The 27468-nt window shown below is 46.3% G+C and overlaps 1 protein-coding gene across 1 annotated transcript; it reads left to right on the top strand.

Moving 5' to 3' along the window:
* Positions 1–317: 317 nt before the first annotated feature.
* On the top strand, positions 318–27318 carry LOC309416441 (E3 ubiquitin-protein ligase RBBP6-like; the record flags this gene model as incomplete). The annotated part of the gene is given in 8 exon segments (XM_082015989.1): positions 318–531; positions 9137–9200; positions 11651–11699; positions 17130–17218; positions 23853–24212; positions 24581–24679; positions 25983–27129; positions 27133–27318. Coding segments are annotated over 8 exon segments (2208 nt in total).
* Between the last annotated feature and the right edge of the window lie 150 nt (positions 27319–27468).

Here is a 27468-nt window from a genome sequence, read left to right as displayed (position 1 = left end):
CTGTCTCCTCCCTGCAGGGCACTCTCCAGCACAGGGTGCATCTCCACTTGCTCAGTCTGTGGGCAAAGATCGAAAGGGAGGGATGGGTTTGCTTTGCCCTCATTCCCAGGGTGCCACAAGAGAGACTTGCCACCCCCAAATCAGCCGTGTGACGTGGACACCACATACGAGCTGCAGACGTGGGTCAGGACGGCTGTGGGGAGCGGGCAAGCCAATCTGCGGTGCCCTCGGTGCTGGCTGAAAGCAGAGCTGGAGGCAACGGGGCGAAGCCCAGGGCAGCCGGCAGCAGGGCCCGGCAGGATGCAGTGCCCGCAGAAATGCCCGGCTCCTGGAGCCTTAGCCCTAGGGCTGCAGCACAAGGACGGCACCAGCTGGGGCTTCGCCGGGAAAAACCAGGCAGGGGTGACCCTGACATCCCACATATGCACCTGGCCTTGGGACTTGACAACCTGGCCCTCTGCCCATCACCACCAGGGGATCCAGAAAGCAGCGCCACTGGCCATGAAGTGGTCCTGAGACATCGCTCCATGGGTGAGTCTTTAACCAGCGGGCCTAAAATGAGGACAAAGCCTGGAGGCCATCGCTGTTCTGTCCTTCTCCATCCCCCTGTCCTCATCTACATCCCTCTGTCACCCCTCTCTGCCCCTCTGTGCCCCTCTCCTCCTCTTCCCTGCTCCGCCTGGGCCTGGGCCTGGGCCCGGGCCCGGGCCTGGGCAAGCCCAGGCAGACGGCCATGAGGCTGTGGGCGGGCGGGGCCTGGCTGGGGGGCGGGATGCAGGCTCAGGCAGCAGGAGGGCGTGCCCCAGGGCATGCCGGGAGCTGTAGTCCTGGGCTCGGGGCTGCCAGGCGGCCATCTTGGTCTTGGAGGCCCAGTCTCTCTGCTCCAGCTGCAGCGAGGCTGCCCTGAGGGCCGGGGCCTCTCAGCCTGCATCTGGCTCGGGTTTGCGTGGGCTGTCTCTGGCCTTGCTCTCCTGGTGACGTGGATGCAGAGGGGCAGATGGACACTTAGTGCCTCTGGAGAGGAGCTGCCGTGGCTGAAGCTGAAGCTGAAGAGCTCAGCAGAAGGTGAAGCAGCTGGAGAATGAGATGAAGAGGATCCCAGCAGCTGCTGCCTCCAGCTGCAGACAAGAGACAGCCGGCCTCTCCAGGTGAGGAAGGGTCCCTCTCAGTAGTTCTCAGCAGACCAGATCTCCAATGTGCACCGCGGGGTCTGTATAAATAAGGAAAAGTGCAGTACGGCCACGTAGTGTGTGTTGGCGGGGGGGGGTGGGGGGGGGTTGGTGTGGGTGCGTGCGTGCGGGTGCGTGGCTGTGCATCTAGGCAGCCTCATGTTGTCGGAGCTGTAAGGCACCAATGTGTTCTCTTAGGTGGACAGTCAAGTGAGTGGAGCTACAGCAGAGGAAGGGAGGAAAGGGCAGACAGAGACAGAAGTGCCTGAATTCTCTAACTGGCCTGGCAGTGCAGAGGGCAGGAACTCTGGTGAGTGCTGGGTCCATGGGGTCATGTCACCCCTCTTCTGTGTCCCAGTCCCTCCCTGCCCGCTCCCCTTTCCCTCTGTGTAACTTTTTTTTTTTTTGGTTCTGTTTCCCTCTATTACCGTGCTCTGCTCCCTACCTCCCCTTTCTCTTTTCTCCAAGTCTTTCTCTTTCCCTCTCATCTCCCTCTCCCTTTACTTTCCCTCTTGCCCCTCTTTCCTGTTCCCTGTGCTTCTTTTTTTCTGTCTCTCTCTGTCTGCAGGCCAGTGCAGGTTTTTCCTTCTCCACCTCTTTGAATCATAGACTAGTTTGGGTTGGAAGGGATCTTTAAAGGTCGTCCAGTCCAACCCCCCTGAAAGGTTGAGAAGATCCCCTCCTGGAAACACTCTGCAGTATTTTTCCTGTTCTGAAAATGGCACCTGTTCATCAAAATTGATTCCAGAACCCAAGGTGCATGTAATCTTTGGTAGTATTAAACCTTCTGTTGAATCACACAGAGTATTTATTCCTAAGGAAATAAAGGCTCTGTTGTTCCAGCGCTCGCTAGTGTTTCTCGACAACAAACACTTGCATTGGTGCTTGTTCTTTTCTAATACCTTGTCGTGGTTTAGCCCCAGCCAGCAACTAAGCACCACGCAGCCGCTCGCTCACTCCCCTCCCGCAGTGGGACGGGGGAGAGAATTAGGAAAAACCTCGTGGGTTGAGATAAACACGGTTTAATAGGACAGAAAGAAAGAAGGGAACAATAATGATAATACCAACAAAGGAATGTACAAGAACAAGTGAGGCCCAATACAGAAATTGCTCACCACCCCGTGATCGACAGCCCGTCCCCGAGCAGCGATTTCCGCCCCCCCGGCCAACTCCAGTTTATGTACTGGGCATGACGTCGGATGGTAGGGAATATCTCTTTGGCCAGCCTGGGTCAGCTGTCCCGGCTGTGTCCCCTCCCAGCTCCCCGTGCACCCCCAGCCTGCTTGCTGGCCGGCCAGCACAAGAAGCTGGACTGTCCTTGACGGCTCAGCAACAACCCAAAACATCAGCACATTATCAACAGTTCCTCATCCCAAATCCAAAACACAGTCTCACACTAGCTTCTGTGAGGAAAACCAGCTCTATCCTGGCTGAAACCAGGACAGTATCCACCCCTTATACCATACCATTTACCTCATGCCCAGGTCCTATACTTTTCAATACATTCCAATTATTCATTATTACTCTTCCTGTCTTTTAATATATACACACAGATATCACTCTCTTAGTCCATGGGCCATCACTTTAAAATGTCTATGGAGTTCAGTCAGTCCATGACTCTGGGCTTCATCCATCATAGCAGTCTCTCAGGGCAGGGGAGATGGTATGTGGTGTTGGATTGTCATCTGGCACGGTCCATGTCCATGATCTGCAGGTCGAAGATGTCGATCTCGAGGGATTTGTTGGGCGCAAGCTGCTGAAGCCAGTTCTGGTTTCATCACTGCTGCACGTTGCTTGGTTTCTTCATCAGTCTGGGTGATTCTTACTATAATACCATTGATATGGTAGATAGCAACCATAGTAGTAATGTCATACTGAACAATTAACATAATACAATTCAAATCATTGACTGTTTTCACCCAAAATCAAGTCTCCTTGAGGTACACATCGGACTTCCCCATCCTTCCGCATTACCCACCAAGTGCACCCAGGTCCCTGGGCAAAGGCAATCCCACGAACGGGTTTGCCTTTTCCTAATGCAGGAGTAACCCAGACTCTCTTCCCCAGCATGTTTCTCACATGCACCACAGGGACTTTATCCCCTTCTACAGTACGTAGAAGTTTTGATTGGGCAGGGCCGGCTCTATTAGTAGATCCCCTAGTGTTGACTAACCAGGTGGCTTTGGCTAAATGTTTATCCCAATGTTTGAATGTCCCGTCACCCATTGCTCTCAGTGTAGTCTTTAACAGTCCGTTGTATCGTTCAATTTTTCCGGAAGCTGGTGCATGATAGGGGATATGATACACCCACTCAATGCCGTGCTCTTTGGCCCAGGCGTCTATGAGGTTGTTTCGGAAATGAGTCCCATTGTCTGACTCAATTCTTTCGGGGGTGCCATGTCGCCATAAGACTTGCTTTTCAAGGCCCAGGATAGTGTTCCGGGCGGTGGCATGGGGCACAGGGTATGTTTCCAGCCATCCGGTGGTTGCTTCCACCATGGTAAGCACATAGCGCTTGCCTTGGCGAGTTTGTGGAAGTGTGATATAGTCAATCTGCCAGGCCTCCCCATATTTATATTTCAACCATCGTCCTTCATACCAGAGGGGCTTTAACCTCTTGGTTTGTTTGATCGCAGCACACGTTTCACATTCATGGATAACCTGTGCAACAGCATCCATGGTCAGGTCTACCCCTCGATCCCGAGCCCATCTATATGTTGCATCTCTTCCCTGATGGCCTGAGGTGTCATGGGCCCACCGAGCTATAAATAATTCACCCTTATGTTGCCAGTCCAGATCCACCCGAGCCACTTCAATCTTAGCAGCCTGATCCACCTGATGGTTGTTTTGATGTTCTTCGGTGGCCCGACTCTTGGGTACGTGAGCATCTACGTGACGTCCTTTTATGACGAGATTCTCTAGTCGGGCAGCAATATCTTGCCACAATTCAGCAGCCCAGATGGGCTTGCCTCTGCGTTGCCAGTTGCTCTGCTTCCATTGCTGCAGCCACCCCCATAGAGCATTTGCCACCATCCATGAGTCAGTATAAAGATAGAGTACTGGCCATTTTTCTCGTTCAACAATATCTAAAGCCAGCTGGATGGCTTTCACCTCCGCAAACTGACTTGATTCACCTTGTCCTTCAGCCACTTCTGCAACTCGTCGTATAGGGCTCCATACAGCAGCTTTCCACCTTCGATGTTTGCCTACAATACGACAGGACCCATCAGTAAACAGGGCATATTGCCTTTCATTCTCTGGCAGTTCATTATATGGTGGAGCCTCTTCAGCACGCGCCACCTCCTCTTCCGGTGATATTCCAAAATCTTTGCCTTCTGGCCAGTCCATGATCACTTCCAAGATTCCCGGGCGATTAAGATTTCCTATTCGAGCCCGCTGTGTAATAAGCGCGACCCACTTACTCCACGTAGCATCAGTCGCATGATGCGTAGAGGGGACCCTCCCTTTGAACATCCAGCCCAGCACCGGCAGTCGGGGTGCCAGGAGGAGCTGTGCTTCAGTACCAACCACTTCTGAGGCAGCTCGAACTCCTTCATATGCCGCCAATATCTCCTTTTCAGTTGGAGTATAGCGGAACTCAGATCCCCTATATCCTCGACTCCAAAACCCTAGAGGTCGACCTCGAGTCTCTCCTGGTGCCTTCTGCCAGAGACTCCAGGTAGGGCCATTCTCCCCGGCTGCCGTGTAGAGCACATTTTTAACATCTTGTCCTGCCCGGACTGGCCCGAGGGCTACGGCATGAACTATCTCCTGTTTGATTTGTTCGAAGGCTTGTCGTTGCTCAGGGCCCCGTTTAAAATCGTTCTTCTTCCGGGTCACTTGATAAAGAGGGCTTACAATCAGACTGTAATTTGGAATATGCATTCTCCAGAAACCCACAACACCCAGAAATGCTTGTGTTTCTTTTTTGCTAGTTGGTGGAGACATAGCTGTTATTTTGTTGATCACATCCGTTGGGATCTGTTGACGTCCATCTTGCCATTTTATTCCTAAAAACTGGATCTCTTGTGCACGTCCCTTGACTTTACTTTGTTTTATAGCAAAACCAGCTTTCAGAAGGACTTGAATTATTTTCTTCCCTTTCTCGAAAACTTCTTCTGCTGTGTTGCCCCATACGATGATGTCATCAATGTATTGCAGATGCTCTGGAGCTTCACCCTGTTCCAGTGCAGTTTGTATCAGCCCATGGCAAATGGTAGGGCTGTGTTTCCACCCCTGGGGAAGTCGATTCCAGGTGTATTGGACACCCCTCCAAGTGAAAGCAAACTGTGGCCTGCACTCTGCCACCAAAGGGATCGAGAAAAATGCGTTAGCAATATCAATGGTGGCGTACCACTTGGCTGCCTTTGACTCCAGTTCATATTGAAGTTCTAGCATGTCCGGCACGGCAGCGCTCAATGGCGGCGTGACTTCATTCAGGCCACGATAGTCTACTGTCAGTCTCCACTCTCCATTAGACTTTCGCACTGGCCATATGGGGCTGTTAAAGGGTGAGCGAGTCTTGCTGATCACTCCTTGGCTCTCCAGCCGACGAATCAGCTCATGGATGGGGATCAGGGAGTCTCTGTTGGTGCGATATTGCTGCCGGTGCACTGTTGTGGTAGCGATCGGCACCTGTTGTTCTTTGACCCTGAGCAACCCCACCACAGAAGGGTCCTCTGAGAGACCAGGCAAGGTGGACAGCTGTTTAATTTCTTCTGTCTCCAAGGCAGCTATACCAAAAGCCCACCGGTACCCTTTTGGGTCCTTGAAATACCCTCTGCTGAGGTAGTCTATGCCCAGGATGCATGGAGCCTCCGGGCCAGTCACAATGGGGTGCTTCTGCCACTCATTCCCAGTTAGGCTCACTTTGGCCTCCAGCACAGTCAGCTGTTGGGATCCCCCTGTCACTCCGGAAATACAGATGGGTTCTGCCCCTATATGGCTTGATGGCATCAGGGTACATTGTGCACCGGTGTCCACTAAAGCCTTATATTCCTGTGGGTCTGATGTGCCAGGCCATCTAATCCACACAGTCCAATAAACTCGGTTGTCCCTCTCCTCCGCCTGGCTGGAGGCAGGGCCCCTCTAATCCTGCTCATAGTAGTCATTACCCACTTCTTGTAAATAGGAATCAGAAGTCCCTTCAAGAGGATCAGAGGTGAGATCAGCTCTTCTATTCTTTCTGGGAAGCTGCCCACTGGAAAGTGGAGCGACGATTTTCCTCGAGGAACCTGAACCCCCTTTTGTAATTGTTTTTCCTTGCAGCTCGCGTACTCGTGCCTCTAGGGTCGAGGTAGGTTTTCCATCCCACCTCCTCATGTCCTCTCCGTAGTCACGCAATTGAAACCACAGGGTGGCTCGTGGTGTGTATCCTCTGTATCTTCTCTCTTGAACAGAAGAGCGCTTACTCCTAATGGCTGAGACACTGGTCCGTATGGGTGGAGGGTAGGGCATATCCTCTTTGAATTGCCGGAACTCTCGGGACAGTTTCTCTATAGCAGAGACGCAGGCCCGTAGGGAGGAAGAGAGACTTTCTTCGTATTGCCGGAGTTGGCCAGCCAATTCATCCACCGTTGGTCTCTCTCCGTCCTTCCAGGCCATTACTGCTAATGAGTTGGCATATGATGATGGTGCACTCCGTACAAACTTCCGCCACATAGGTTGCGTGCAATTGACTTCATCTGGATCTTTGGATGATTGTCCATTGTCCAAGTCACCATAAATCACTTCCAGCACCGCTAGCTCCCTCAGGTACTGGATACCTTTCTCCATGGTGGTCCACTTGCCTGGGTGACAATGAACATCTTCCTTGAAGGGATACCTTTCCTTCACACCCGACAGGAGTCGTCTCCAGAGGCTGAGGACTTGTGCACCTTTTCCAATTGCTTTGTCAATGCCCCCTTCCCTAGAAAGGGATCCCAGCTGCTTGGCTTCCCTACCCTCTAATTCCAGGCTACTGGCCCCATTATCCCAGCATCGGAGCAGCCAGGTGACAATGTGCTCACCTGGACGACGGCTGAAATCCTTTCGCATATCTCGCAATTCACTCAGGGATAGAGATCGGGTAGTTACCGTCTCTTTTATAAGTTCTTCCTCTTCCTCCTCTTCAAGTGATGACTCGCTCTCTTCCCTCTTCCGTGCTTGTGATGGCCCTGCTTCAGAGCACTCTGCCTCCTCACTCTCTTCCTCTGGCTCCTTCTTAGCAGAATCTTCCTCCTCCCTTACTAAACGAGCTGACTTCCGCTTCCAAGATTTCTTCTTTTGTACAGGGGCAACTGATACCGGGATGGGCTGGTTCTCTGGTTCAGCTGCAACAGTCTGAGTAGCTACAGTGCCCGCCGTGGGAGTTGGAGTAGTGAAAGTGCCTGCCACAGGGGTTGGAGTAGTCACAGTGCCTGCCACATTGCCATCAGACCCAGAGAGCCTCTCTCCCCTTTGCACAGTGTTAAATAGGGTTCGGTAGGCATGGGCCAGGCCCCAGCACATGGCAATGATTTGTGTCTCCTTGGAGGTGCCAGGCTGACAGCATACTTCTTCCAGATATTCTGCTAGTTTATCAGGATTCTGCACTTGTTCGGGAGTGAAGCTCCAAAACACCGGAGGTGCCCACCGCCCCAGGCATCTGCCCATGCTGTTCCACACGCCCTGCCTTTCATAACTATCCAGCCTTGGGGCAAATCTCCGGGTGATATTCTTAAATTGCTTGCCAACCTTAGACAAAACCGAAACAATGTTCCCCAGAAGTAGCAATAGAGGTATTTTAACCAGCCAAGGGTGTTCAAAATACTGAAAAATTATTGTGATGAAGGAGGAAATGTTATGATAGAGGGTAGCAAAGGTACCATTCTGCATTTCCTCCATAAAAAACCTTTCAGAGGCAGAAGTATAATTGCTAATCGTCTCCACAAAACTGTAGCCAAAATACAGTAACGGCTTTAGTACAGAGCTCAGATGATACCACATTAAGCTCAAGGTCAGTGCTCTAAAAACAAAATTCACAGGCGAGACATTACTAATCATTGCAGAGTACAGCAGCCCGCAGAAACCAACACCGATCCTTAACATGTACAGCAAAGACGAGAGCATGATGCAAATCAAATAAACTGATATTGTGACCTGCAACCGTTATTATCTCAAGCCTCGGGCCCCACGTTGGGCGCCAAAAAGGACTGTCGTGGTTTAGCCCCAGCCGGCAACTAAGCACCACGCAGCCGCTCGCTCACTCCCCTCCCGCAGTGGGACGGGGGAGAGAATTAGGAAAAACCTCGTGGGTTGAGATAAACACGGTTTAATAGGACAGAAAGAAAGAAGGGAACAATAATGATAATACCAACAAAGGAATGTACAAGAACAAGTGAGGCCCAATACAGAAATTGCTCACCACCCCATGATCGACAGCCCGTCCCCGAGCAGCGATTTCCGCCCCCCCGGCCAACTCCAGTTTATGTACTGGGCATGACGTCGGATGGTAGGGAATATCTCTTTGGCCAGCCTGGGTCAGCTGTCCCGGCTGTGTCCCCTCCCAGCTCCCCGTGCACCCCCAGCCTGCTCGCTGGCCGGCCAGCACAAGAAGCTGGACTGTCCTTGACGGCTCAGCAACAACCCAAAACATCAGCACGTTATCAACAGTTCCTCATCCCAAATCCAAAACACAGTCTCACACTAGCTTCTGTGAGGAAAACCAGCTCTATCCTGGCTGAAACCAGGACATACCTGTCTGCTGTGAATGTTTCTCCATGCTCTTAGTTTGCTGTCAAGGTAACTCTCCAAAGGACTGTAGAAAATCCGTCTTTGTGGAGGCTGTCTGTGCTGTGGAGCTGCCTGTATGACGAAGTTGTTGTTGTTGTTGTTGCCCAAGTGGCTACAAACGACTGACAAGCCCAGACAGTGGAGCTGCATTTCTGACCTGCTGGAAGTTGGTATCTCCAGTTTGCAGTGAGCATCTTTAATTTTGTTTCTTTCAGGGAGCGTTGTGAGCATGGGAGATCCTAAGAAGAAATATACTGAATTGGAGCAAATTGGCCAAGGGTAAGTCCGACCACAGTTACTGACACGAAAAATGGGCCAGGTATTTTGCTGGTGTAATATCAAGAGTGAAGTCAGGCAAGCTCCAGACATGTTCAGACAACCCTGGATTTAGATTCTCCTGTCTCTCAGTACCGATCAAATTTATAAGTGCGGTCGGAAGGCACGGCCAAAGACAACCTGGTGGAGCCAATGTCTTGTCTGCAGCAAGGAGCAGGACCGGCAAGGTCTACTGTCCCTCAAGTGTGTGGCCCCTATTTGCTTATGTTCTTAGGGGGGAGAAGGGGGAATAGTTTTTTGTATGTCGCAAAATAATCTGGCCACGCTAAAGAATGGCGAAAAAACTTTGTTGCCTAAAAGAGCCACTTAGCACCTGCTAGTTGTGAGATAGATACCAGTTCTCAATACCATTTCTTTCGAATATTTTGCTCTAAAAAGATATTCAGTGATCTGGATTATAACCACATAGTTTAGCAACAGAACGCAGAGATTAAATAATAAGCTCTCTTTTCTAGCAGAGGCAGAAAAGAACAAAAATTCAGTAATAAACAGAGAGTTAAAGCACAAAGTACTTGATGAGAACATGCATCATCTGCCTGATGGCAGACCACTTGTGGATCCTGCAGGTTTTAGGAGTTTACAGAAAAAAACCCATCAGGCTATTTCCCTTTGAAGCCCAACCATGCTTACTGTAACTAGGATTGATTTGAAATGGTTCCGATGTGAGGAGGCAAGAAGAAATGGCATCAAAATTAGGTATCTGACTTGCGTTTTAAATACAGACAGACTCCCTGCTCGGTCAAAGTTTCCGTGGCTGTGTCGTAGTTCCGGGAGGGCCAGCGCCATTGTGTAGCACCAGGATCATGCTGCTGTCAGTGTCTGACAGAAGCTGTTCACTGACATCGGGAGATGTTTTCCTGCCTGTTAAGGCAGGTGACCTTAGTGTTTGTAAAGAAACCGTGACTGCTTGTGAGGTTTGGAGTCAGGGTAGCACGTTGCTGACCTAGAACTGATAGATGCTGCAGAAAGCCAGACGCACTCACGCTCTTTCTCTGGCAGGCTTTATCGTAGACACTTCTTGTTTGGTGGGGCACTTGTGGGAAGGTGTTTCTGCTCCATTCGTTGTATAAAAACCCTTTCTGGGATTGCCGCTTGCGTTGTACCCGAAGGTTTGGTTCTCATTGTCATTTGTAAAATGTCAGTGGACACTTAGAGCTGTGCCAGGCTCTCACAAGATATGTGTCGACTGAAGAAGTGAGAGCCAGAAGAAACATGCGTGTGACGCACGTGTGACCGTGACAGTATGACCATCGCCCTCACCGTCTTTTGTTTTGCCCATCCTAGGAGTGAGCTTGTACAAAGGTGCCTCAGCAGCTGGTGGGAAGAGAAGTGGCTAATATCTGGCCTGAAAGGGTCTCTGAACTGATTTCCTCCAGCTTTTAGTGCAGCCTGAAGATGGCACGCCCTTCTTACAGAGCAGTGAGCGTGCTGCCGTCACCAGCTCGTGACTGTCATGCTGCAGGTCAATTTGTAGTGATGGGGAAAAATCCTCCAGAAAAAAATCGTCCCTGGTGCCTGTTGGATAGCAGTGCTTCAGACATATTTCAGCCTGCAGGTACACAAACAAGCCAGGGGATCAGGTGAAAAGGAGCAAACTGATTTTGGCATTGTCAGTCAGTGGGACACTTGCCGGATGGGTGTTCCCACTTCTCAGAATTCCCTCGCTGGCTCTCCGTTGCCTCACTGTCCGTGCAGACGTCAGCTTTGACATGATGGCAGTGTAAACCTGTGCTTAGCTCAGAAGGAACACTAATGGGGTTTACAAGCCTGCAGTTACTTTAAACCCAAAGGGGTTTCCTCTGACCGTGGCCTTTCAGGCCCTTCACATCATTACAGGGGAAGAACCTCTTTTAACAAGAGGCAGATGGCAAACAAAACGCCACACTGCCTAGTCCGCAGATGAGAGCACCATTTCTTTCTGGTGGCTCTACAACACAACCCGTGTCTGCCACAGGAGGAAAATACAGATACCATGAAGAGTCCTTCACGTGTCCGGTGCACCTAACAGAAGCAGCTGCTGATGGCTCTTGACACCTAAAGAAGCTGTCTAAGGATCCCCTGTTTGGAGCACAACATGCCTTAACCTGCTCTAGCTGTGACCTTGTAGGATGGCTGGAGAATAGTTTCCTTGCTTTGCTATGCTGGAGAAAGCTGTGTGTGGATCCCTTCCTCATGTTGGACATCCCTTGTTCTTCATGTTGGGCATAAGTTTTCTCTTGGATACCCTGCGTGGCAGAGGGCTGGTGGGCTGCTGCGCTGTGCGCTGCTGCCTGAAGAAGTGGGTGAACAAAGGTGTTTTTTAAACCCTACAGGCAGCAACGATCTCCTGTCTGGGCTTGCTTTCACTCCTAGGGACTAAAGTGCTCCTTTCTTTGCTGCTGTTTTGCTTCTAGGGCGTCAGGAACTGTTTACATGGCGATGGACATCACCACAGGACAAGAGGTAAGTGTCTACAGTCCCAGCCGATTTTGCAGGTCTTTAGTGCTCTCCCCTCTGGTGCGAAGGTGGATGGGGCTTTTGGGTGGCCAGTAGATCTTTACTGCCAAGGCGGTTCCTCTGAAGCACAGGCTAGTGTCAGCTGGCAAAATGAATCATCTGCTGTCTTCAGCCTTCAGAAATCCCAGCAAGCTTTTGGGACTGATAAAAACAGTATCATTTTTATTGCCAGTGTCAATGTGTTGGTTTAGAAATCATTCTCATGTCTGTCAGTGTAGAAGAAGTATATCAAGAGCAAAGATCTCTCCCAAACCAAACAGTCGTGTTTAAGTCTGGTGTCGGTGACAGCCCATTACAGCCCGTGAAGTGCTCGCAGGGAAGTGGGGGCCAGGAGGGTGAGAAACGAATCTTGAAGGAAAGCGGCGTTAGCTTTGACAGCCCCTGTAGTGACCAGTTTAAAGTGGCCTCTTCACATTCCTTTCCTTTTCCAAGGCAAGCGGTCTTGAATCTATACAAATTCTTTTAAACCTAAAAAGTGGTGCTTGATTCTCAGAGATGATAATGGTTTCGTGGTACTTAGTATGATATTTCTTGCTGTCTTGACAGGTTTGAATGTGATTACAGGCCTTGGGGTGTGACTTTTCAGAAATAGAAAGATTTGTTGCCAAGTCTCTGCTCGGGGATATTGCTGCCCAGGAGGAAAAGGTTCCTGCTGGGAGATGCCAGTTTTGTCCGAGAGCTGCTAGACTAAGCTGGCATCTGTTAAATTCAAATCAAGCAAACAAAAATTTCCAGGCACTTCAGGAATAGTGCTCCAGCTTTAATCCTTTCCTATTAAAAGAAGAAAAAGAAAGTTAACTTTTTAGTCTGCGTTGTTTGACTTCACCTTTATTAAGGTGCCATCAACCAAAATGAATTCAATTAATCGAGGCAAAGGAAATAGAAATGTATTAAAGCCACTGGTACCACATCCCTTAAGTCTTAAGTCTGCAGTCTTAAGCTGCAAGCCATAGACAGAGGTGGGAGGCTGTCTTCTGTGTTCTGTCGGCCTTGAGCACCAGTAGCGTGGCCGAATCGCTTTTAGTGAACAGCTATGAAAGCAACGGCGCAGAGATTTCATGCTTTAGCTAAGGGCCTGTTTTGTTGCAGGGCAAGCTTGTCTGACTTCAGATCTGCTTTACACAGGTGAGACTTGGCTGTGCTTTGTTTTTCTCCAAAGATCCCTTGGTTTTGTAGCCTAACAGAAGCAAAAGCCACTTAAGCTAGATCAGGACAGAACCTCATGCGCTAGCAGACTCTCCTTTAGTGACCTTTGGGAGCATTTTGCTGTTGGCATTCACGCTCTCTCAAAAAAAAAAGGAAAAGATTGTGCTGCTTGCGTTTGGTTCTCAAACCTGAAGATTTCTTGGAATGTACTGCTAGTGTGCTGAGACGATAAAAATGCACCGTTACATCTGAAATCTGGCTTTTCTATCTGCAAAGGGCTTCCCTCTCTGCCGCGCTGTGTAATTACATATTCATATACATTCTTATGAATTGACTAATGTTTTTTTCTGCATTTATGTTGTTTTCAGAATACACAGAGGCTAATGCCCTGATTCCTAAGAACTCATCAGTAATTGTGAGAAGAATCCCTGTCGGAGCAGTTAAAGCTACCAGCAAAACATACGTTCTGTAGGTATCCATAAAGCACTGTGTTCTGTGTTAGTGGTTTGGGTGTGTTACCTTTTCTAATTGATGTTCATTTCCAGAGGCACTCAGATTGTATCTTTCTGGTTAAAGCTGCTGTTAGTTTTTGTTGTAATGGGGTAGATTTTATTGTTCCTGTCCCAAAGTAAACTTATGCTTTTCGGCCTGCTGGGACATGGGGTTCAAACTCCAACAACGGTAACTGTTAAGAATGATTCTATTTGGTTTGATCTTGGGGTTGTTTTTTCTGAGCGCCAAGTTTTCGATGCTGTTTCCTCTACGTGGAGAGATTCCTTGTTACACGTGTTTGCTTGTCTTGCTTTTAGAGTGAAGACAGGTACGCACTGGAGTGTAAACTTAGAATTTGTTCCCATCTCAGAAGAGTCTGATTCTCAGTGTTTCTGCGAATCCGTCTATTCTTTGCATTTGGGGCAGGGGGGGTGGCATATGGCAGGTATCCTTATGCCCCAAATCTGGTGTTTTTGCATACTAGCTAGAAGGGAAAGACCAAGGGTTGCCAGCTCTGCTGATGGGACACTTGGGATGATGCTGGAATAATTTGTTAACTACATCGATGGCTGCATGTCTCATTCATGATGATCTACATACAGATACAGATCAATGAGTATGTGGAATCTCAGCGAGTTCCCAGATGTAATAAATATTTCCCCAAATACTGTAGCATTTTCAAGGTTATCTTAAAGCAAATTCTGGCAATTAAGTCCCTTTTTTTTTTTTTTTATTTCCCTACAGGACTCCTAAATCGCAGAAAATCCTAGGCACTGCCTTCAGGTGACATTTCTACTACTATTTTTAGTCACCATGTTTAAGACACAAAACTGTAGTACAGACTTCATATTTTTGATACTTTCGTAGCAGAGACAAAATATCTGAGGCACTTTGGTGTTCTATTTCTGTAAGTCTTAGAGTAATTTTCTGACAAAGTAGAAATGGGCTTCTGGGGGTTTTTTTAGTTGCACTGAAGGTACCAAGAGAGAGCCGTTTATGTATATGAATACGTTTCCACATGCACTAGACTATCAGCACATCACGTTTTGATGTTCAAGTTCTGTAATCTGTTGTCACTGCTGTATGTTGGGCACAAGGGCTTTCTTTTAAGTTCTGATCACTTTTATTTCTTCTTCCAGATGTCAAACTGAGCCAGTGAGTGGAATATCAAGAGGCGTATGTAAAACACCATCTCACACTTTTTTCTACACACTGCACTTAATTCCAATCAATGTAGCCTTGTGTTAATTTCCCCGACATTAACCTAATATATTTTCCACTAAAACATAGATGCTGTATGTACAATGTATTTGATTCAGCATCATAGAAATTTTATTCTACGTTTCTAAAAAACTAAGCAGTGATTCGGATGTCTTTCTGATGATGTTTTACTAGTGTCAGCTTAACTGCTGCTTGTGGCATCATAGAATTCAATATCCCGGAAAAGGAACCAGATGAGAGCTACCCTTTTGACTTGTGGAAAAACCGCATGTCATCTTAGTTCCCAGTAAATGCCGCAGTCCGTTGCTGACTGATGGCCTGAGGACTTCATTCCTGCAAGCTGTTGCAGGAGGTAGCTGGGAGGGAGGAGTGTGGTTGCAAAGGAGAAAAAAAAAAATCCCAGGATTGTGCTCTGAATCCATGTTTTCGTCATCATTAAGACTTGGTTTTGGTCTGCTGGCAAGGAGAAGAATATTAAATTCTCACACTTCCCAAACTAATTTGCGTAGTGTGGCCTGCGGTCTAATACACGACAAGAAATCCATTTTCTCAGTGTTTATAGGCTACTCTGTCATGGCAGACACCTTAATTTCAATAATTTGAGCAGCTTATTTTTTTTCTTGATAAAGTGGTGGGTTACTTTTTTGGCGGATGCTTTGGAGTGGTGTTTGCATTTGGGTTTTGTGGGGTGTGGTGAGCCTGGCATTTTTAAACTTATGGAGAGGAGAGGCAGAGTTCCTGTTTCAGGGCTGATGTGCCCATGCTTGATTTTGACAGGCAACTAGGCTGTGTTCATACTGGCATAGCCGTGTGCATTTATAAATGATGAGACGCTGATTGATTTACAAACTACACTGAAAATAAGTTTTCTGTAGTGATGCTTCCTTCTCCAAGAAACATAAATATTGTTTTAGAATCCCTTTTAGCGGACAGTTGACAGCTTCCTTACCCCTTGGACTTTTAAGCAGTTGTGAGCATTTGACAAGGCTGAGACATTCTGGAGCAATACGTAATCTCAAGCGTCTTTGGTTGTTTTAGTTTCTTCTCCTTAACCACATAGGCACTCCTAAGCTGTCGTGGGTTTGGACTTTGTTTTGAACACAGGCAAATGACACTAGGTTGGAAATGCCTATTTCAGTGATGCTCAGAGGATATAGTGCAGAATTTCCGACTACCGTAGAGGTTAACTATTGCTAGGTTTTGATTGTAAAACTTAAAGATGTTTTTAATTTTTTGTGAACAGAGTGATGACTCTTCTGCACCTCTTTCTCTGGCCCAGCTGATTAAGGTATATATATTTTTTTTTCCTGTCAAATACATTAAAAAAAAAGTGTTTGCTTCAAATTTTTAAATTGTACACTGTGATCTATAGCAGGATAACTGTTGTAATGGGAAGAAAACTTTAATGTAGTTTTTAATAATTTATTTATTTTAACTTTAAAGCCTGTGTAGCTGTTGATAGTATCCTGTGAAGGGCAGTTCCCACTTTGGGAAGATCGAAGGGGAGCACCTTATCAGCCTCCACATAGTGTTGCAGTATGACTCAGCTTCAAGACACAAAGCAGCAGCCCTGCAGAAGCTGTTGACTTGTTCACACATTTCGTTAGGTTTACACTGGAAACGAACACAATGTTCACAAAAGAATTGAATTGGCTGTTGGTTATGGACATCTTGGGGGGGGTTGCAACAGCCAAAGTAGAAGCGTTTCTGTCGCATGGGCAATGGCATGGCTATTTTTGAATTTCTAGTCATTATAGTTATAGATCCGTTCTTGGAATGCTGCACAATTTCATAAATTGCAGTATATCTAGAGTGGACAACACGGTCTAATTTGTTGGGGCACAGACAGTGTAGATTGTGCAAATGTTCCTAGTTACATCAGTTGATATGAAGAATTTAGCAGGGGGGAACGTGCAGTTTGGACTGCCTACAGCACGAGTGGTCCAATTTCTACTGAAAAGAGTCTTTTGTCTTGCTGAGGGGCTCTAAAAAGCTTGAATCTCTGTAATGCTTCTGTGTGTGAAGCTGAATTTCAGCAAGCAAAACCAACTTCCCTGACCTTTAAGTTGTGTATCCTTCTGATGCTGCAAATGTAAACAATGGTACTTGCCTTCATCTTTCTCAATTCAATGTACAGTGGCTGTCTTCTCCTTCAAATAGACTGGAGCTTAAAGATCCCTTTAATAATAGCGGCAGGTCTAACTTTTTCTGTGCATAGCTTCAGTCCACTTGGAAGAAAACTGGAGTAGGTGCACAAGTCTTTATAAGGTCCAACCTGAGCCTAAGGTTTTGAGTGCCCAAGAATGCTCTTTTCAAGTAGGTTAACAGGCACATAAGCATCATTTCATGGTGTAAGGACTCCCCAGAACACTTTCAGCACAACTATTTTTTATATAAGCAACTGTTTTCAGGCAACCTCAGCTAGTGTTGTGCTGCTCTGTACAGGCTTGGGTGAGTGGTGTTGTCTTTGGCTGTGTTTCTAATGTGCCTCTCAAACGATTACTTGTTAAACAACAGACTGCCAATCTGGCTGAAGCCAATGCTGCCGAAGAAGATAAAATAAAAGCCATGATGATCCAGTCTTGCCCTGAATATGATCCAGCCAAGTAAGTGTGGATAATGTCAAATCCGATCTTTGGCGACGATGGAAAACCTGTAAACTTGTTGGTTTTAACAAACATGGATTTAACACATGCATCCTTTTTCTTTTTTTTCCCCAAAACACCTTCAGTTACACGAAGAAAGCCTTGGGTCCACCTCCAACATCATATACTTGCTTTGGTTGTGGAAAACCTGGCCACTGTGTAAAGAACTGCCCAACAAAGGGGGTAAGATTGCAGGGGACTTCTGGTGTGACTTACTTTTAAATTGTTTTCCCTTGGCAGTTCCGTAACAAATACATGAATACTCATGTTAAGAATTGTTTCTTTTGGGGTGAAACGCAGAGGTCATGTGGCAATGTTGCAAAGCCCTTTACAATTCACGGGAAACCTGGAGTTATAAATGTAACATTTTCTTCCTTCTAGGCCATGGACATTACATATGTCCATAGATCTTTCTCCACACACTGTCATGCATATTTTATACATTTCAATTTTATTGGAAATCTTTCTGGTTTCAATGCTTTTTAATGACAGTTCACAGTTTTCAGTATTTTGTAAAAACCCAAGATGTTTCTATCGACATCCGTTCAATGTTTGCGTGTTTTAGTTACACAAGCACCTGGCTGAGTAGCCATGCCATTTGACATCAGTTGCTGAATGTATATGCGTGAGATATGAATTCCACCTTCACTAGAGAAGGTGAATCTCAGTTTCTCAGTGTCGGATTCAGAGCACCGAGTTAAGCTCTCACTCTGAACTGCGCTTTGGAGGAGGAGCGGGGTTGTGTCTCCTCTCCGAGTGGATGGTGAGCCAAGGGATATTTCACCCTTAAGGAACTTGACATTAAGCCAAAGGATGTCGACTGAGTTCAAAATGCTGCTCGAGCCTTTGGGACATCCTGGCTATATTCCTTTAGGGAGAAGGGTATTTTAGTTGAGCAAGCCTTATGCTGGGTAAAAGGAGAGGATTAAAGGCTTTTGCTGCTGAAAATCATCATTGAAATGTCCTTTTAAGGGTGGGTCTTAAGATGAGAGATATCTGCACTTCTTTTCTTAACAGGACAGAAATTTTGAGTCTGTTCCCAGAATTAAAAGGAGCACAGGAATTCCGAGGAGTTTCCTGATGGAGGTGAAAGATCCCAGTATAAAGGGCGCTATGCTGACAAGCACTGGGAAATACGCCATACCAATTATTAGTGCGTAAGTATGGGATTAATGGGACTGAGCAGAAAGGGAACGAGAGAAACCATGCGTGTGTGTTTGAGTGGCAATGCAAGCAAGTTGGCCAGCATCTGTAATTACGAGGGAGGAAGCACCGTCATTGTATCGTTGCCTTAAAATCTGTGATACTTTCTAATATGGAAATAGACTGGTCCTGCTGTTCACACCCCTGGAAGTTGGTTCAACTTGTGGTACACCTAGAATCTGTAGGTCTGCAAAAGATTTCACTAGTGCTTACCGTTGGAGTCATTCTCCTTGAAAGCTCGTTTTGCTTCTCTTTGACGTTTCAAAGGCTTCTTGCCCAATTTAGCAAATAGCTGTGTGACTGAGATTTCCTCCCCCTCTGGCTTTGATCAAATCTCATGTGTGAACCAGATGGATGTTTTCCTGTTTTGCTTTACCCTAAGAAAATCCTACTGTGTGGTGACAAGAGTGGCTGAGAAGAAATGCACTTGATAGCACTTCTGTTTGTGGCTGTCATGGATCTCCTTGTGTAGAAGCTGAGACATAGTTTTCTTTTATTCATAAAGTGTATTTAATCGGAGACTCACTTGATCCTGAGCCTGCAATTTACATTGACCCTCTGGCAGAGGAGAGGTGGGATTCATTTCAGCTGATTTCTGGATGTCGAAAAATGATTTTTCTAGTCTGAGCCAATCTCTTAGTTGATCCCATGAATGGGAGAGTTCTGCAGAAGGAAAATTGTTCCCCCTCCCTCTTCTGGTGTGGTGGCCAAAGAGAAGTAGTTGAAACTAAATGCCTACGCTTTAGAAGGCTAATGTGCAGTGAGAAGAATGCCATCTATTTTACCTTCCTTGCGGAAAATCCAAAGCTTGGAAAAGTTCTCCTTTGCCCATCTTTCACTTGTTGTTTTTCCTTCCCCGCCCCGCCTCCAGGGAAGCGTATGCTAGAGGAAAGAAGGAAAAGCCTCCCTTTTCACCAGAGGAGCCGTCCTCCTCCTCCTCTTCAGACGCTCCTGTTCCAGAGGAGTTGTTATGTCTCATTTGCAAAGAGGTCATGAGTGACGCAGCTGTTACTCCCTGCTGTGGAAACAGTTACTGTGACGAATGTAAGTCTTACTCCCACGGTTGTTAACTCAAAACATGGCATCTGACCTTCCGAAGGCAGAACTGGGAGAGAACGAAATTACTTGGTTACCCGTTCTGTTTGATACCTGAGTATACCCAGAACGGGAGAGGACCCTTCTTATGCAAAGGGCAGAAAAAAAAGGCAGAAAGCTTTTTTCCCTGGTTACGTGTCTAGTTAAACCCTCTGTACATGTGGAAGGATGACTCTAAGAAGAATGTGTAACCGTGCAGGTGATTACAGTATGAGATACTGAATGCATTTAGTTTGTCCCCAGCCCTTTCTCTCATGCAAAATTCTATAGCCTGCTCTGGTGACTTATTGTGGTCTGCAACAAACGGAGAGTTGGGCGTTTAATCCACATTCTTCTCCACAGGAGAGTTGGTGAAATCCTTCAGAACTTGAATCTATGAACGGTTTTTTGAGATGTGTTTTATTCATCAACCTTGAGGTTGGTGACTTCTCACTGTCCTGCACAGTGGAAAGACCAGTCCAAACATCAAGACACAGCCTACTCTACAGCTTCCAAGTAACAACAGTGAAATATCAACACTGCTTAGTTATTTGCTGCATGCTGGACATTTTTTACACTATTGGACATTTACCGCTTCAGGCTCTCAGTTCAAGACCGTATTCACCCATTAATCATATACGTGTTTTTATAATTGATTAGAACCCCAACATTTTCCTTAGTTTTGCTGAAAACTCTTTTGACGGTTCTCGTTATTCACAGGTATTAGAACAGCGTTACTGGAATCTGAGGAACATACATGCCCAACGTGTCATCAAACAGACGTTTCTCCCGATGCTTTAACTGCCAACAAGTTGTTACGCCAGGTGACATGCTGACATTTATGTAAACTGTTTGTTAGACAGGTCTATTTGCGAAAAGCTGAAAGGGAAGAAAATACTCGTTTACATCTCCTTAAACAAGGCTAAATGGAATAAGGCTAAATTTACTTTTCAGAGCCGTTATCTGGTGTTAGAGAAGCTTACAACTCTTTAGAGAGAATCTGGCAAATTCAGGTCACACTTTTGCTTAACGTGATTGCCTCACTTTCAAATTTGGTGTTAACACTGAGGTACTGTAAATAGAGATACTCTGCGTTACCCATCGTTAGGGTCAGTGTTTCACCTGATGTCTTCCTATACCTGTATGTTGATTGATTTTAGGATTGATAATGTTTACAGGAACACACAAGTAATTTTGCTCTGGGGAGGCTTTTGTTCGTACATCTACTGAAGTTTCATAGTGCCTTTCTCTATGTGTTTTTCTGCCTCTAGGCTGTGAACAACTTCAATAATGGAACTGGCTACAGAGAGCAGATTCAGCAGCAACATGAGCAGCAGCCGCCACCTCCACCACCTCCACCACCACTAACGAGACAAACAAGAGCGCACAACATGCAGCCTCAGCTCCGGCCAGCAGTTTCCAGACAGCAGGACCCACTAATGACTCCATTAGCATCCCTGGCTCCTCATTCTGCTGCTGCTTTGTCATCGTTGGCCTCTGGTCAGTCCTCTGTGGCCGTTGGGCTGCCAGTAAATCCGTCTTCTGTCGTCACCTCTGGTCTCCCTCCAGCAGTGTCCCTGTCTCTCTGTGCTGAACAGCCGGACGGACCTCTTTGGTAAGTAAATCTGTAGATCAACAGGGATATAAAGGACACTAAAATGCTCAAGTTAGATTCTTCTTCTTGTTGAGCTTCTCCACTAGCTATTTATCTATCGGTAGTGACAGTTCCCGATACTAGTGGAAGTTCTGGTTTTTGTATTTACTTTGAATGAGGACACTTTGATAACTCGGAAGTGTGTCTCATGCAAGGATTTTCTCAGAAGTATTTCTTGCTCAGTTCCCTTATCAGTCATTGTCTATGAGTTTTACCCTGAAAGAGGCACATTTTGCCCAGGGGCCCTTTGGTTTTATGTGGCTAGCAACTCCTAAAGGAGCCCTCTAGTTATGTCAAAGCTTCTTGAGTGCATTAATTTCTCTCTAGTACGGAGGAAGCAACAGTTTCATGAAACCTGTAAAAGCACAATTAGAGCTAAAACTGAGCAGGTGTTTTCCTATTACTTTTTTCTACGGTATTTCTACCATCAATCTTACGATAAGTCAGAGTCATCCTCAGTAACACAAAGGGCAGTCGGTGACGCGTGCTGACCTGGCTAATAAACGCTGAAACGCCGTAACTTTGAAGTATTTACAAACATGAAAGTCTGAGTTTGCAGCCCGGTGAAGTCACATGAAAAGACGTGAAAGATCGGTACGGTTGTTTAGGGCTTGTGGCCTTTCAGCTTTATGCCTGGGCTGCAAATAGCCTCTCTGTCCAGAAGACTGTCAGGCTCAGCTGTAGCGTTGAATGCAAAGAACCGCAATTCAGAAGAACCTCTAAGGCAGCCTCTGCACTCGCACATAAACATTTCCTCATAGAATTTCAGTTCTTGCGTCTTCCAAAACTGAGATTCAGTGTGTGACTTGTATGTGCTCTAACCCTTTCACGTGCAGCTAGCTTAAGAAGATATTTTTCCAGTGAGCTTTCTCTTGGCATGCCAGTAGTCCAAATCGACTTCTTTCCAGTCTTCATTAAGAATGGGCCAACTTCACATCTGTAAATCTGATGAAGATTTTTAAATTTTTTTTTCCTGTTTACAGTAGTCAGCCTTTTCTCACCTTGGACTTGCTATTTCCAGTAGCACTTGAAAACGCTGTTTGAATAATAACTTTTTTTTTTTTTTTTGTAGTGATGCTGATACTGTGTTACCTCCTGCTGCTCTGGTGACTGCTACTGAACTTCTGAAATTTCCCTCTCTGTCAACCAGCAGCTTGTTGGAAGAGGAGGTCAGTTTTCTTTCAAATGATGCAGTGACTGTTGCCTTTTAGTGGAGCTTAATTTCTATCTGTTTGCATGTATTGACAAGGGCGATCACGTTCCTGCACTAAGGCAACCAGCGATCCCAAGGCTTCTGGGCCCCCAAGGGCAATCAGTACCCTCAACCGGTAAGTCACTATAACTTTAGAATTTCTTTTAAAAAGCTGTCTTGAGATAAACTAAATGGGATTTTTCTCTTTTTCCTCTCCCTACGCCAAAAGCTCATGCAATCACAGGCAGCACAGTTGGCTCAGCTGGTGGCAGACCAGGCTGGCAACGGTAAGTATTCTACAGAAATCCGGTATATTACGACCCGTAACCTGTTCAACGAGGCCGTAACACTTAACTTAGACTACAGCTGATTTATAATGGAGTAAGTATGCCCAGATAGTTGTGGAGAATACAAGCGGTGATTAATTTTTAAAGGGCTTAATTTGATTTGGCTTTGACAAAGGGGATCTGTGCTTGCAGTAGAGTATTTAAAGTAAAACTCCAGTACGTGATTGAAAAGAGGACTCTGAAAAAGGAACAGTTTTTGAGGGAACCAGCAGTACATCTAAAAATGAAATATAACTAAAGGATTGGGTGGAAAGCCACCCTTTTGATTACTGGCTGAACAGACCTGAAGACATTGATTCCCCAATACAAATCAGCCTCCAACATTCTTTATTTCACAACTTAGCGGATACTGGTGGAGCAAATTCTTGGAAAAGTCAAGGCTGTTATTTGATGACAATTTTGAATTTCTTCAATGTTCTCATCTCAACAAGCCAAGGTGCTTTCTCTCAGTGGGAGAGAGAGGCGTTTGTTTGATCTATTATTGCCGTGTCAAGTTAGTCCTTCCTTTTGGTACGCCTTTGTTAGAGATCGGTTGTAAGCGTGCATTGTGTTTATAATGTCTTAAAGATAAAGCACAACAAAAGCCAGGATGATTCCACAGATTTCCTAAAACTCTCAAATTTAGTAAGCAAGAAAATAACAATTCAGGGACAAGAACAGGCCAAAGACATCATCATGAGGCAAGACCACAGGTGATGCCTGTGGAAGAAGCTAAAAGAAGTTTGAGAGAAGATTAGTTAATATTTGTGCAGTACTTTGAGGATCAGAAGTGTGATCTTCAGTAGTAAGTATAAGCAGTAAGTACATCAAGGAGTGGCAGAGGAGCGGTGGGCGCTTGGCACATGGGACATGGGAGTGTCTTTTAAGCACGGGCAGCCTCCATCCACGGTCACAAAGCGGAGTATAAGGGGAGAAGACTGCGGGAGCTGTTGGGGGCGAGGGTCTGGAAGGCAAGCATGAGGATCAAGAAGGGAGTGTAGTCTCAAGTGAAGGGAAAGCAGGGAGAAAAATGCTGAAGTTGAGGGTAGGAAGTGCTCGCCACCAGGCTGCCGCTTCATTCGCTTTCCTCTTTACAATCAGGGCAGAGTGTGACAAAGAGTGACACATGTTTTTGGGTTTCTTCAGAAGTTCAAATCGAGGACGCCTGCGCAGTGGACGTTCCCAAAGGACTCATGCCCCAACAGAAGCAGCATCAACATCCGTCGTCGTGCCTGTGACTCCAGCTCCCTCGTACCCTCCACCACCCCATGCACTTCCTTCAGGGCTACCACCAGCACAGTCTCCTCTTCACTTTCCACCTGGTCAGCCTCCATCTGCTGGGTACGCTGTTCCCCCTCCAGGATATCCTCCAGCTCCTGCCAACATGTCATCAGCTTGGGTAGCAACAGCAGTGCCAAGGGCTCATGCAAATAGCATCTTCATGACACAAGCACCTCCTTTATCAAGGGAGGAGTTTTACCGAGAACAGCAGAGACTGCAAGAGGAGTAAGTATTTGGCTCAATGAAGTTGCCTTGGTTTTCGTTGTTGTATTTCAGTAGCATATCAGACTGCAGTTACACCACAGTGCACCTGACATCAACAAAATGCAAGAATCGTCACGGTGTCATAATGTCATGTCCTTTTTCTTTGCAAAGGGTAAACATGCAAAACTGAGACAAGACAAATGTAGTTCTAAAATATTGGCTAAAAGTTGTAGGTATTCTAAACTGGTCTTCCTTCGATGTTAGCTGTTCACCTTTTGCATTTGCATGCAGTAGGCATTTTCTCCTAGTGGCCATGTTGTGTTTCTTGATGTCTTTTGGTAACGAAGGTCAAACTACAATGGTAGTAAAGGTCAAACTTGTTTTCACAGGGACAAGAAAAAGTCCAAACCTGATGAGTTTACAAAGGATGAGTTTGCTAAGGAAGTGATGGAATATAACAAGGCTCGAAAGGAGCGTTCGGTTTCCAGGTACGTGCTTTACATGTCCATTATGGAGAAGCAGATTGTCTGGAAGAATCAGGAGGCATTCCACTCCACCGCTCTGTTGCTAGACGGATGGGATGATCCCAGGGATTAGCAGCGACAGGAATTTCATGTGTGCATTCCTAGCTTAAATAGGGCAGAGATTACAGTTGACTGGCAGTTATAATTTGGCAACAGCTGTTCAGGAACAGGTTTCTCTTTTAGTAAAGCTTCTCTGTAATGGCATCCTTCACCGCCTGACAGCCTTGAGGAGGCCAGAAATTGAAGAGGTGTAGTTGCTGGATTTTCTGCATCTCCCTATTCTGCTTGTAACCATTTCCTCAAAGCACTTTGGAGGAGATCTGTGAGAGACGTTGTCTTCATCTCCTCTTCTGTTTAACACATGTGGGAACACAGAGAGATTTCAAGCTGGACTGCAAACTGGTGGCTTATGCTAGTATGGTTTTGACCTTGTAAAATTTGTCTCATGACTCAGACTTGTTTGTAAGGAAATCTTGAATTGCTGAAGGACTTATAGAGGAGGGAAGATGCTCATGAACGTCTGCGGAATGATGCGAAAGGGTTCTTTAAAAAATAATAAAAGAACTCCTTGTGAAGAAAAACCTCAGGGTAGCTGATGTTTTCTATCCCCAAAAGTCACTTGGGCAGGAGTGCTGAAAAGCTCTCTCTTGCTCATGCTGCCAGTATCTGTCCTAGAGTAATGGCATTGAGTCATCCTAGTCGAGGCTGAGTTCAGAAGCTTTTCGAGATGATTTCTCTTGAAATGCAGTCACTATCCCTGGTTAGAGCTAGAGGTATGTGTAAGATTTTGCTAGCACATCTGGCCAGAAGTGTTGATTAATGACAACTGGACGTAAGAATTTTGCATCCCATACAAATTGCCAAAGAAGTAGTGAAGTTAAATAGTCCAAGCAGTATTTTAACATTGATCTTTACTGTATTAATGCTACATCGTGTTCTCTCGATGTTTGATACTGCACGGTAGCCATGAAGACTTGCTCTTTTTGCATCTGACTGCAACAAAAGGGATTTGCACTGCGTGTAGTGGTTGAGGAGTGAAAAATGTGCACGTTCATGTCCCAGTAGAGGCCAGTATACAGCACCTTAAATCAATCAATAGCCAAAGGAAATCTGGGAGGAAAAAAGCTGGGGAGAGTCACTGTTTTGAATTAACTTCATCTGGTTTTTTGTGTTCTGGTTTTTTTAAGGTCCAACTCTCCAAAAAGCTGAGGAGAGTAACTGTTTTGAATTAACTTGATCAATTTTTTTGTGTTGTGTTTTTTTTAAGGTCCAACTCTCCCTGTAGTACTTCATCTTCCTCTACAAGTTCGCATACCTACTCCAAGTCAAGAACAGGTTCTTCCTACTCTTGCTCGTACTCTCGATCATTTAGTCGTTCCCATTCTCGCTCCTACTCACGATCACCACCATATCCAAGCAGAGGCAAAGGGAAGAGTCACAAGAACTATCATTCCTGGTCAAGGCCACATGGTTATCACCGGTCGAGGTCAAAGTCACCCCCACACAGAAGACACCATTCACGGTCAAGGTCTCCAGTAGTCCGAGGCCAATCTCCCAGGAAATGGACTATACCTCAAGGGGAAGGAGGAAGGGAGTATTTTAACCGATACAGACAAGTTCCACCGTATGATATGAAAGCTTCCGATGGCAGATCTATTGACTTTGGAGATCCATTTGGAGAGCAAGGATACGGAGAATGGGAAAGGAACTACAGAGAGTGGTGTGAAAAGTTTTACAAGGGCAATGGTGTTGGTGCTCAACTTCATCCTCCAGTAAAGAGAGGGAACTTTTCTCCAGACTGCTTTGGTCCACCTGGGACCAGACGAGAGTATTCGCCATATGCTTGGGGACATAGGGAGGATTATCCTGTGGGGCATAGGCAGCACAGCTGTAATAGAGCTGGAAATTACCCTGAACAACCTTCCGGAAGAGAGAGCCGTGGCAACAAAGAGAGGGAGATGCAAAATCCACGTGGAGATGACAAAGGAAATAAACCTAAAGAACACCAGGAGAGAAGGAAAGAGGATGCGAATGAAGGCTTTCTCAATGCTGAGTTGCTAGAAGGTGCGAGAAAACCAAGAGAGCCAGTTACAGGAGAAGTCGTTCAAAGGGACTCATTGTTCATGCTCCCAAGCAGAGATGATGCCACCCCTGAGATGAGGGATGAGCATTTGGGAGCAGATTCTATGGCTTTCAAGCCAGGGTCTAAAAAGAAGAAAGAGAAGGATGAGCGAAAAGCAAAACCTGGCAAGACAAAGCGGGAAGTAGAAGTGGCTGTTCCTCCTCAGAAAGACAAGAGAAGAAAACCAGCTAAAGCTTCCCAAGTGAAGGTGGACAGCGAGCGTGAAAAATCTCCTCAAATGGAACCTCCTGTGAAACAAGTGAAGGAGGACATGCCAAAGACAGACAATGTTTAAACATCTTCCTCTCAAAAGGATGCGAAGACTCTTGGTACCCCACAGAAAATTCATCCAAAAGTGACAGAAGATCACCCAGAAACTAGACCAGTCGTGGAGGAACAGGCAAAGAAAGACTATCCAAAAGAAACCAACTCAGAGCAGAGGACAGGGAGAGGTCATTCAGCAATTACAATCAGAGGCTAAACAGCCTCAACTTGGGAAAATTATTTTAAATTCTTGCCAACCAAAATCAGAGTAGGATAATGAGAAATAAGACGAAATCTTAAAACATATCCCCCCCATCCCTCCCTGCTTCCTGGGCTGTCACGAATGGATAATTTAGGCTGCTTGAAG

Source organism: Phaethon aethereus (genome assembly GCF_964289735.1).
Source record: "Phaethon aethereus genome assembly, contig: HAP1_SCAFFOLD_108, whole genome shotgun sequence".
Taxonomy (NCBI): Eukaryota; Metazoa; Chordata; class Aves; order Phaethontiformes; family Phaethontidae; genus Phaethon; species Phaethon aethereus.
The sequence above is the reverse complement of the archived record's forward strand: the minus strand, read 5'-3'. Positions and strand labels throughout refer to the sequence as shown.